At 48.2% G+C, this 12,118-nt stretch overlaps 1 protein-coding gene across 1 annotated transcript; it reads right to left on the minus strand.

Annotated features, from left to right (window-relative positions):
- Positions 1-3,928: 3,928 nt before the first annotated feature.
- On the minus strand, positions 3,929-5,036 carry FBLL1 (fibrillarin like 1). The gene has a single exon (XM_040239445.1). It carries the CDS (start codon positions 5,034-5,036, stop codon positions 4,038-4,040), a length of 999 nt encoding a protein of 332 aa, XP_040095379.1. The 3' UTR covers positions 3,929-4,037.
- Between the last annotated feature and the right edge of the window lie 7,082 nt (positions 5,037-12,118).

The following is a 12,118-nucleotide window of genomic DNA, read 5'->3' on the forward strand; positions in this document are numbered from 1 at the left end:
TTGCTTGGTTGAGAATTTGAAGCTGGGAGGGAAACTACCACTTGAAAAGAAATTGGTTTCTTCTGGCTTAAAACAGTCCCTTTTGGACAGAGGTTTTCTTCTCCCTCCTCATTCTTCCTCCCCTCATCCCCAGAGGCATCAGGATGGAGGAAGCTGACGAACATCATAGTGAGGGTGTGTGGAAGGCTGAAGTCTGTGGGTTCTTCCCACTGGTTTCTGCTGACACTGTGTGACTCAGGGTCCATTTCACCTGGTCTTCGAGCATCAGCCTCCAGCCTCACTGCATCTGCTGGGCTGGGCTCAACCATGGCTCTCGTCACTCCTGATTCTCTGAAACTCAGCAGCAGATTCTACCCAGCTTCCAGCTTGAACCAATCCCTCTTGGAAGCTCAACTAATTTCCCTCCCCACCACTCCCACCCCACCCACCCACCCACCAGCACTGTTCCAACCCACAGCCTTTATGTTAACTGTTAATTCTCAGTTATCTTACACTCACAACAGGAGGAAAGATGGGAGGAAGGGATGATGCACAGTGTTCTGTACAGGTACTTCAGTTGTACATTGCTTTTCGTAGTCATTTCCCAGAAGCCAATAAGACGGGCATTTTAGCAGAAAGTTCCCATCCAGTCCCTACTGTTATGGGCCGAACTGTGTTTCCCCAAATTAAAACCTTGGAGCCCTAACCCTCAAATGTGACTGTATTTGAAGATGGGGACTTTCTGGAGGTAATTAGGGTTGTAGGAGGTCATAAGGGTGGAGCTGTAATTTGACAGGGCTGGAGTGCTTCTACAAAGAGGAAGAGTCCAGAGATCCCCTCCTCCTCCCCTCTCTCTCTCATCTCCCTTGTGCACACAGAAAAGACCATGTGAGGACCCAGGGAGAAGGCAGCCCTTGACAAACTAGGTGAGATGCTTCACCAGAAACCAACCCTGCTGGCATCTTGACCCTGGACTTCCAGCCTCCAGAACTGGGAGAAGGTACATGTCTATTGAAGCCACGCAGACCGTGGTATTTTGTTATACAGTCTCAACAGTCTAAGACACCTAAGCACCCCAAATTTAACGCCTTCTGGGGACCCAAGCAGTCAGGTGCTACCTGTGTCCTGAACCTCGCCGCCCATGGGAATTACAGTCCCATACTTCCTTCCTGCCATTATCCTCCAAAACCAGGTTTCAGCTTCCCTCCCTCTGTTCCCTTAGTCCTTATTCCCATATTTCTCCTGGGATACACCATCTCATCCCATTGGCCCAGAGACCCATCTACAGCTCCGAGACCCATCTACAGCTCAGAAACATTTTTTATGAGTTTTTTTTTTTAATGCCATTTCTCCACTGATGGTACCACGTCAAGCAGCTTCACACATGAACTATAAATTGTCTGTGTATATGTGGGAATGCTCACACCAAAAAAAGAGGCCAAGGTTCCCCTGGCTTCTCCTCAATCTGGAAGGACAGAAACCCTGTACGGAGGCTCCAAAAGCTCCTTATCGAGGCTGAGCTGACTCTGAGGAAGGACTGGATCCCTTAAGATTCTGGAAGTAATCATCCTGTTTCCTGGGAGTCCATTCTCAGCCTCAGGGTTTTTCCTCACTTAAAAAAATTTTTTTGGCCACTCTACCCAGCATGTGGGGTTCCCTGAGTAAGGATTGAACTTGTGCCCCCTGTAGCAGAAGCATAGAATCTTAACCCACCGGACCAGCAAGGAAGTCCTCTTTTTTATTCCTCTGTTGTTTTTTTTTTTTTTTTTTTTTTTTTTAGCCTCCAGGTTTCATCTCAGCCATGAATTCATTAGCTTAGGATTGGAGAAAGTCTGAAAAGTCAGACTCCTGTGGGTTTGGTTTCTGGCTGTGAGTCTTACTAGAGGATCTGAAGAGAGTCATTTCATCTCTCCGAACTGCAGTTTCCTCATCTGTTAAATAGAAATGATCCTGGCTTTGCAAGGTTTTAATGAAGAGTTCACATTGTTTATGGAAATGCCTGGTTGGGGTTTTGCAGACATTTACTCTATTCACGCTCTTCTTCCTGAGTCAGTCTGGCCAACACATGTGAATGGTAGCTCTCCCCCTGCATTGTACCGTGTGTGTGTGTGTGTGTGTGTGTGTGTGTGTGTGTGTGAGTGAGTGATAGGGAAGTGGAGGGGAGGAGCAGAAGGGGTGTCCATTTACAAATCTGATTTATCTTCTTCCTGTGTGAAGGAAGTGTATCCTCAGAAAATGCAGACCACCCAGAGTCTCTGTGCAAGAACACCTTTAGGGAGGTGGACCCACTTTCCAAATGGCGCATTAGGGACCAGTCATTCCCGGATGAAATGTCCAGGACTTTGGCAATTGGCAGTGGGGAGTTCTTGAAAGGATGAGTGAATGAATAAATAAAAGCCCTTTTAAAAGCCTGATTTGAAACATTCACAGCTCTCCTGGGGTTGTTCACTCTCCTGCTCCCTTTGGGCTGGTGTGGAGAGCCAGAATTGATGTACTGAACTTCAGGGTCTGCAGGAATTGCCTCTCAGAGACAGATACTTTCTGAGAGTCATTTTCCTGGTATTTCTCAGACCCTTGGTGATGCCACTTTGAATGTGTTATGCCTGGCACTGGGAATACTTTGTTAGGTGGACTCACAGCCTACCTTCATACCCTGTATTACTATTTTGAAATCTAAGAAAAGGGGAAATTCTCTGGTGGTTCAGTGGTTAGGACTCCACAGTCTCACTGCCTAGGGCTCAGGTTCAATCCCTAGCCACAGAACTAAGATTCCCAGCAGCCACGTGGCATGGCCAAAAAAAGTAAAGGGTAGCATCAGGAGGGAGAGAAAGAACATAGGTCAAGAGAGTCCTAATCCATGTCTTTGTTAGGACTTGTACGGTCTCTTTAGCATGGGCCCTGTGGGGGAGAGGTAAGATCCTACTGGTGTACAAGAAATAGCAATGGATTATGGGCTCCAAAGACCGGCAATTGAGTTCCATCTGGCTGTGCAAATTTGAGCAACCAGTTTACCTTCAGAAGCTCTGTTGCCTCTTGTGTAAAACGGTACTGGTAACAAAGCCACCTTGGGGCTGGCAGTCTCACTATACATACTGTGTGCTCAGTCACACAGTTGTGTCCAACTCCTTGCCACCCCCTGGACTGCAGTCTACTAGGCTCCTCTGTCCATGAAATTTTCCAGACAAGAATACTCATGTGGGTTGCCATTCCCTTCTCCAGGGGATGGTCCTGACCCAGGGATTGAACCCAGGTCTCCTGCATTGGCAGGCAGATTCTTTACCACTGAGTCACCTAAGAAGCCCCATTACACATTCCAGCAAATGCAAAAGGTCTTATTTGAAGAGGAAACTTGTTGTTGTTGTTCAGTTGCTTAGTAATATCCAACTCTTTTGTAACCCCATGGACTATATATAGCCTACCAGGCTCCTCTGTCCATGGGATTTCCCAGGCAAGAATACTGAACTGGACGGCCATTTCCTTCTCCAGGGGATATTCCAGACTCAGGGACTGAACCCACATCCCCTGCCTTGGCAGGTGGATTCTTTAACAGTGAGCCACCAGGAAGGCCTGAAGAGAAAAGTATTGACTATTTATTACGATTAGAACTCTGGCTTGGAGTCAGACAGATGGGCTGTGTTAGTCCCAGGGCCACTCCCTGGAGTCAGGCTTGGTCACATGACGTGTCATCGTGTAGGAAGCGCTCCAACTGCCCCCCCACCCCCGCCTTCCAAAGATGATTTTATAAGCTCATTTCCCCAGCCCCTGTGATGAGGAAGTACATGTGAAGAGGGGCCCTGAACAGTCAGGATTTTGAGTGGCTGGAGGAAGCACAGTCCCGAAGCTGTAACTCCTTGATGGACCCCTTTCACCAGGTATCTTAGCTATTTTAGGGTTTGGTGGATTTGGAGATGTGGGGATAACTCAGTGTGGCCTCACTGATACACCTGGGTACTGTTTCTTTATGTCATTTAATAGAAAAACTGCACGAAGAAAACGTACGGTAACACGGAGCACAGTACAGCCTTGGGCACATCTCAGGGACAGCCCGAGCTGGGTGGCTACTTGCCGCTGCTCTTAGGAAGAGGCCGATAGACCCCGACCACCACGGCGTGGTCCCTTTCGTAGGGCTCCAGAGTCAGCTGCTCTTGAGGCTTTAAATTCTCCTGCTGCAGCTTCCTCACCTCGGAGGCGAACACCGCCTCGGCGGATGCGGTGGAGTCTATGCAATTGGCCTTGATGGAGATGAGGAAGTGGCCCCCGTTGCGCAGGAAGGTGTGGGCGTTCAGAGCCACGATGCGGGACTGGTCCGGCTGTGCCACGTCGGCGAAGATCACGTCCACCATGCCGATAAGCATGCGGTACTTGAGCGGGTGCCGCGCATCTTCGAGGACCGGGATGATGTTGGTTCGCTTCTTGGCCACGTTGACGAGATCGCGGCCGGCGCGGTGAGAGAACTCGACCGCATAGACCAGGCCGTCTGGGCCGATGATGTCGGAGACGTGGGACACCGTGGTCCCCGAGGCGGCACCCAGGTACAGCACTTTGGACTTGGGCTTGATGTGAATCTGGTCGACCCCGCCCAGGATGGCCGCGGCCAGCTTGGAGCGGAAGGGGTTCCACGTGCGGTATTCCAGCTTCTCGCCGCCCTCGGTCACCGTGACCCGCCGCTCGCCGTACACCGACTGGCCCGGCACCATGTTCAGCGTGACCAGCGCGTCCTCCGCCCCGCGGTAGATGAAGACGCCCTCGTGCCGGTGCGGTTCCACCGACACCGTCAAAACGCTCTTCCTGCGGCGGTTCTTGTTCTTGGCCACGCCGCGCAGCTGCCCGCCGCCTCCGCGGTCTCCCCGGCCGTCTCCTCCGCCGCCACCGCGCCCCCGGCCCCGGCCGCCACCGAAGCCGCGCGTCCGCGCCCCGAAGCCGCCCTTGCCTCCCGGGCCGCCGCCGTCGCCTCCGGCTCCCTTGCCGGCTCCGCCTCCGCCCCCGCGCCCTCCGCTCCAGCCGCCACCCCCACGGCCGCCAGACCCGCCACGACGCAAGCCCACCGCCGACTTCATGGTGCGCCCTGGGCGCTCCGGGACCGGGGTGGGGGTGGGGTGGCTGGCGGCGGTTGTCAGGGGTTACCGATGGCTGGGAGCGGTTGTCAGGGACGGCCGGTACCTGGGCGTGGTTGTCAGGGGTCACCTGTGGCAGAGAGAGGTTTTCGGGGGTCACTGGAGGTTCCAGGCGGTGGTCCTGATGCCGGAGGAAGGTTAGCAGCAGCGGTTGCCTGCTGGCTTAGCCGCGGCAGGCTGCAGGGGCGAGGTGGGCGCGGACGGTGGGGACGGACTCTGCCGCAGTGCCCGCATCCCTGGAGCCGCCCTTTGACGCAGCGATGGGCGTCATTGCATCACACTTGCTATGGCGACCCGGTAGCCCCAGAAGCCCCTCTTCCCAGCCCTCTCTAGCTGCCTGCTCCCTTGTAGGCGTCCCTTTCGCCCTTCCCCAGCTTGCTTTCTCAGGGACCCCTGGCTTCTCCAGGGGTAAGAAAGGGGGAATCTCCTTGGCAGGAGAGGGGGAGACAAACATGGGTTTCTGTCCCTGCTCTGCTACTCGCTTGCTGTGTTGTCTCCGAAAGCTTTATCTGATCCTCTCTGAGCGTCTTATCTGAACTTGAGCAAGTGTCTTGACTTCGCTGGGTTTCATTATTCCTTCTGTAAAGCAGAAGCTGCCTCAAAGGTTTGTTTTGATGCGCCGCGTACCCTTGCCTCAGCTATGGTATGTGTTAAGTGCCCTACTATATACGCATTAGCATTTTCTTAAAATCTTTTTTAAAGTTACTGTTTATTTTATTTTTGCCGTACTGGGTCTTCGTTGCTTTGCTGCTTTGCGAGGGCTTTCTCTAGTTGCGGTGAGCAGTGGCTTCTCTTGTTGCTGAGCACAGGCTCTAGACACTATGGGGGCATCAGTAGTTACTGCAGACCTGCTCTTAAGAGCGCGGCCTCGGTTGTGGCACGTGTTTATAGCTGCTCCCAGGTATGTGGAATCTTCCCTGACCAGGGATTGAACCCGAATCCCCTGCACTCGCAGGCGGATTCCCAGCCACTGTGTCACCAGGGAAGTCCAGCATTAGCATTTTTTTTTTAATTAAACAAAACTTTTCGCTGCACCACACAGCTTGCAGGATCTCAGTTTCCTGACAAGGGATTGCATCCAGGCTACTGCAGTGAAAGTGTGGAATCCTAACCACTAGATCACCAGAGAACTCCCTGTTTAGTTTCTCAGTGTACTGGGTTGGCCAAAAAGTTCATTTGGGTTTTTTAGTAACATGGAAAACGCGAATCAACTTTGTGGCTAACTCAGGATTTCTTTTGGTCAATTTTTAATTGAACTGTATTGCTGGTAGTGCTTTAGCCACCTAGACGTGGCTCTGGCCCTCTTTTGCGAGGTTGATGGAAATGCTCCTTGGTACAGCTGTCAAATCCTTAAACAACATGCCTATACTTCCATTTAGTTGTTCCACTTGGAAGTTTTTATCCTAGAGGGATGATTCCAACAAGAAGTGATGGTAAGTAGAAGCAGAGGAGTGGTGATGGTCGTGTAATGATGATCATTGTCATGCAAGTGTTGGTGGAGGTGATGAAGCAGCCTAATCTAAGAGCTGTTTAGAAGATAGAATCCACAGGACTTTCTGCTAGAAAGGACATAGGAAATCAAAAAGAGGACAATTCCAAGCCAGGGATTGCCGAAGGAATAGTGGCTCCCCTGGTGTGATTAATAGCCTGCAAGCTACAGCCCTGGTTTCTCTCTAGTTAGCTCTGCTTTTTTCCATCAGCTGTGCTAAATCCTAAAACCTGTTCTGAGAATATGGGACAACAAGAAAATATTGACTCTTCAACATGAATGGGGACACATAGGCCAGAGTCCTAAATCCTATAACACATTGTCCTGAATCACTTCAGTGTCTGCCTCTTGCAACCCTATGGACTGTAGCCCTCCAGGCTCCTCTGCCCATGGGATTCCCGAGGCAACAGTACTGGAGTGGCTTGCCATGCCCTCCATCAGGGATCTTCCCAACCCAGGGATCGAACCTGCGTCTTTAATGTCTCCTTCATTCGACAGGACCACCTGGGAAGCCCCTCTAATACCTCAACAAAAGCCAAAATCTCATGTTTATAGTTGAATTTTAGTCTGTATCTAAAAAATCTGCTCTTTAAATGTGCAGCATCTTCCTGAGCATAGAAAAGAACCATTAGGCAGCACCACAGATAGCAAAACAGGTGTCAGTGCAGAGGCATACTTTTCCTATCAGAACCATGGACAGCAACACCAATGGGGCTCAACGAGGAGCCATGGGAGATGGCATAGGTAGGTGGTGTAAGCAACCAATGGACCTCTCTATGAGTGGGACTAAATGTTTGGTCCAGCTAGAGACAAATTGTTCCTGAAAATTAAGGCAAATGTCAGGTAGGGTGCACACAGCAAAGCTTTCATTTCATCCTGGACCAGGAGTCTTCATAATTCAAATTCATGGATAGCAACATCAGGTCTGGTTTTCTCTTCTGGCCAAAATGCCTGCTGAATGTGGGCTAGAAGTCTGTGTGTTGAAATGTGGACAAGGAGTCAGGGAGTGCAATGTATGGTTCCTGAGCTCGATGGTTCACATAAAACACTCTGCTTAGAGGTTCCTACTCTTCTCACAAGGGGTGTTTGTCCGCTTTGAATCTTCCTGCATCAGGGATCAAACCCAAATCCCCTACATGGGTAGTTGAGGAAGAGTCTCAATCACTGGGCCACCAGGGGAAGTCCAGAAAGGAGTCATTATTGAACAGATTAGCACAGTGCATGATTAGAGCTCAATTGTTCTGATTACCCTCTGAAGAGCTGTACAGGTCATCTCAATTGTTCCAGCACAGGCTGGGAGGCTGGGGCAGTCATCCACCATTCTTCCTTCCCCCATTGTCAGGAGTTGTTCCTGAGGCATGAACTGTCTTATCCTTTGAGTTGCTCCTGTGCATGGCTCAGCAGATTCTCCTGATGCTTCACACAGCCCTCAGGTGGAGGAGCTGGCGTTCAGAGTGGGGAGCTGCAACCATACTGGAAGCTGCTTACCACCCACAGCTGCAGGTGAGCTCCAAGGTGAGTCTAGGCAATATTAGGCATCAACAGTACCTGTTTCAGTTGGCCACTCCATCTCAAACACAGCCAGAAGTTTGTTGTGAAAACAGAACTTGGACGAAATACACGATTCATAAAGCTTATTATATCAGGAGATACTATAAATGTCATACTATAAATGTACCCTCTGTAAAATAGGCATTCAAGTTAGCAACATGAAGCTCTCATCAATAAGCATTAATATTGTTCCCCTCTGGTGCACAATATGACGAAGGTCTGCAGTTACATCTGAATAGCTTATTCCTACTTGCCTGCATTTCATGTCCATTGAAGATCTATGGAAGGTTTGTTCTACAAAGTCGCTTGCGAGGCTCAGCACCATCTTGTGGCTGTAATATGAGAAACAAGAGGGTTCCCATTGCTACCATACTACCACAAGGGAAGAACCGACATGGAGAGCCCACTTCCCTTTTTCTGGGCTGTGTCCCAGGGCTTCACACAGTCATTTCTTCTCACAGCCCGTTGGCCAGGACTAATCACATGCCCTGTCTAACTGCTGGGTGGGGTCATTGGTGAATGGGAAAACTTTTGGGCACAGGTGTCTACTACAGAATGTCAGTCTGGCACACCTGGATCAATGTACCTACAAAACATCACAGACAAAATTTACCATTCAGTGTGCATATATATAAATGTATGCTTCAAGGCAAGATGTAATACCTTTTTACTAACATGACTAAAACCCAAAGTAGTACTCAATTCCCAATCACATATCTAATATAGCATGTTAAGTGAAAAAGAGAACTGTCTCTTTTTTTAGTATCTGGGCCTTGGAGAATGGTCCAGTTCCCTTAGTTGGGATTCCATTGACGTTTGCTCACTACCTCACTGGGTGAGTTGCTCGCCTCTCACTCCATTCCCCCTACAGAATTAGTGACTGACACTCGAGAAATTCTCAAAAAGCTTATTCAGTGTTATTCTAGAGAAGCACGTTTTCTCACAGTTCTGGAGGCTGGAAGTTCAAGATGAGGGTGCCAGTGTGTTTGATGGTTGGTTTCTGGTTGACCATCACAAAGAGAGTTGTCTCTTTCTGGCTTGTAAATGACCACCTTCTCACCGTGTCCCTAGCTGGTAGGGAGGGAAAATAAGCTCTCTGGCATCTCTTTTTTCTTTCAGTTTATTTTATTGAAGTGTTGATTTACAATGTTGTGTTGATTTCTGCTATACAGCAAAGTGATTCAGTTATACATATATACATTCTTTATCATATTCTTTCCTATTATGGTATATCATAGGATATTAAATGTTGTTCCCTGTGCCATGCAGTAGGAGCTTGTTGTTTATCCATCCTATAAATAATAGTTTGCATCTTCTAATCCCAAACACCCAATCCTTCCCTACCCCACCCCCAGCCACCTTGGCAACCACAAGCCTGTTCGCTATGTCTGTGTGTTTCTGTTTTGTAGATAGGCTCGTTTGTGTTATACATTAGATTCCACAGATAAGTGATATCATATGGTATTTGTCTTTCTCTTTCTTACTTATTTCACTAGTATGATAATCTCTTAGATCCATCCGTGTTGCTGTAAGTGGCATTATTTCATGCTTTTTTATGGCTGAGTGGTATTCCATTACACATCTTTATCCATTTCTCTGTCAGTGGACGTTTACTTTGCTTCTATGTCTTGGCTCTTATGAACAGTGCTGCTGTGAACATAGGGATGCATGTATCTTTTCCAGTTATAGTGTTGTCTAGATATAGGCCCAGGGGTGAGATTGCTGGATTATATGTCAACCAAGGGTTCCTTTGTTCTTTTTAAAAATTAATTTATTTGACTGAATCAGGTTTTAGTTGCAGCTCAGGGGATCATTGCAGCACATGGACCCTCTATTTGTGGCTCGGAAGCCTTAGTTGCTCTGCTGCATGTGGGGTCTTAGTTTCATGAAAGTGAAAAGTGAAAGTCACTCAGTCGTGTCCAACTCTTTGTGACCCCTTGGACTATACAGTCCATGGAATTCTCTAGGCCAGAATATTGGAGTGGGCAGCCTTTCCCTTCTCCAGGGCATTTTCCCAATCCAGGGATCAAACCCAGGTCTCCCACATTGCAGGCAGATTCTTTACCAGCTGAGCTACCAGGGCAGCCCAGGGATCAAATCCATGTCCCCTGCATTGCAAGGCAGACTCTCAACCACTGGACTACCAGGGAAGTCCCCCCAGAGAGTTCCTTTTTAATGGCTGAATAACATTCTTCTGTGTAATAGCTTCTTTTTTACTATATAATTTTATTTATTTATTTATTTATGGCTGTGCTGGGTCTTTGTTGCTGCATGGATTTTTCTCTAGAGAAAAGTATCTGACTCTTTGCAACCCCATGGACTGCAGCACTCCAGACCTCCCTGTCCCTCACCATCTCCCAGAGTTTGCCCAGGTTCATGTTCATTGCACCAGTAATGCCATCCAACCATCTTATCCTCTGTTGCCCTCTTTTCCTCCTGCCTTCAATCTTTCCCAGCATCAGGGTCTTTTAAATGAGTCAACTGTTTGCATCAGGTGACCAAAGTAACCTTCAGCCTCAGCATCAGTCCTTCCAATGAGTATTCAGGATTGATTTCCTTTAAGATTGACTGGTTTGATCTTGCTGTTCAAGCAACTCTAAGGAGTCTTCTCCAGCACCACAGTTTGTAAGCCTCAATTCTTCAGCTCTCTGCCTTCTTTATGATCCAGCTCTCACAACCGTGTGTGACTGCTGGAGAGACCATAGCCTTGACTCTACAGACCTTTGTCGGGAGAGTGGCTTTTTAACACACTGCCTAGGTTTGTCACAGTTTTCCTGCCAAGAAGTAATCATCTTTTAATTTCAAGGCTGCGGTCACCATCTGCAGTGATTTTAGAGTCCACGAAGAGGAAATCTGTCACTGCTTCTACCTTTTCCCCTTCCATTTGCCATGAAGTGATGGAGCCGGATGCCATGATCTTAGTTTTTTTAATATTTAGCTTTAAGCTGGCTTTTTAATCCTCCTCCTTCACCCTCATCAGGAGGTTCTTTAGTTCCTCTTCACTTCCTGCCATTAGAGTGATATCATCCACATGTCTGAGGTTGTCGATGTTTCTCCCGGCAATCTTGATTGCAGCTTGTAACTCATCCTGGCATTTCGTGTGATGGGCTCTGTGTATAAGTTAAATAAACAGCCTTGTCATACTCCTTTCTCAGTCCTGAACCAGTCAGTTGTTCCATACAGGGTTCTAACTGTTGCTTTTTAACCTGCATATAGGTTTCTCAGGAGACAGGTAAGATGGTCTGGTATTCCCGTCTCTTTAAGAGTTTTCCACAGTTTGTTATGATCCACACAGTCAAAGGTTTTAGCATAATGAAACAGAGATAGATGTTTTTCTGGAATTCCCTTGCTTTCTCTGTTATCCAGTGAATGTTGGCAATTTGACCTCTGGTGCCTTTGGCCTTTTCTAAACCCAGCTTGGACATCTGGAAGCTCTCAGTTCACATAATGCTGAAGCCTAGCTTGAAGGATTTTGAGCAGAACCTTATTAGCCTGGGAGATGAGTGCAGTTATCTGGTGGTGTGAACATTCTTTAGTACTACCCTTCTTGGGAATTGGGATGAGGACTGACCTTTTCCAGTCCTGTGGCCACTGCTGGGTTTTCCACATTTGCTGACTTATTGAGTGCAGCATTTTGATAGTCATCTTTTAGGATTTTAAATAGCGCTGCTGGAATTCCATCACTTCCACTAGCTTTTTGACAGCAGTGCTTCCTAAGGCTCACTTGACTACACACTCCAGAATGTCTGCCTCTGGGTGAGTGGCCACACCATCGTGGTTATCCGGGTCGCTGAGATCTTTTTTGTATAGTTCTTCTGTGTATTCATTCCATCTCTTCTTGATTTCTTCTGCTTCTAATTGGTCTTTACTGTTTCTGTCCTTTTTTGTGCCCATCTTTGGATGAAATTTTCCTTTGATATTTCCAATTTTCTTGAAGAGAAAGGTACACCCAACTAAATGCAGAGTTCCAGAGAATAGCAAGGAG

Source organism: Oryx dammah, unplaced genomic scaffold (genome assembly GCF_014754425.2).
Source record: "Oryx dammah isolate SB20612 unplaced genomic scaffold, SCBI_Odam_1.1 HiC_scaffold_5, whole genome shotgun sequence".
Classification (NCBI taxonomy): domain Eukaryota; kingdom Metazoa; phylum Chordata; class Mammalia; order Artiodactyla; family Bovidae; genus Oryx; species Oryx dammah.

Coding starts and splice junctions, on each gene's coding strand:
- FBLL1 (XM_040239445.1), bottom strand. CDS start 5,036: ATGAAGTCGGCGGTGGGCTTGCGTCGTGGCGGGTCTGGCGGCCGTGGG.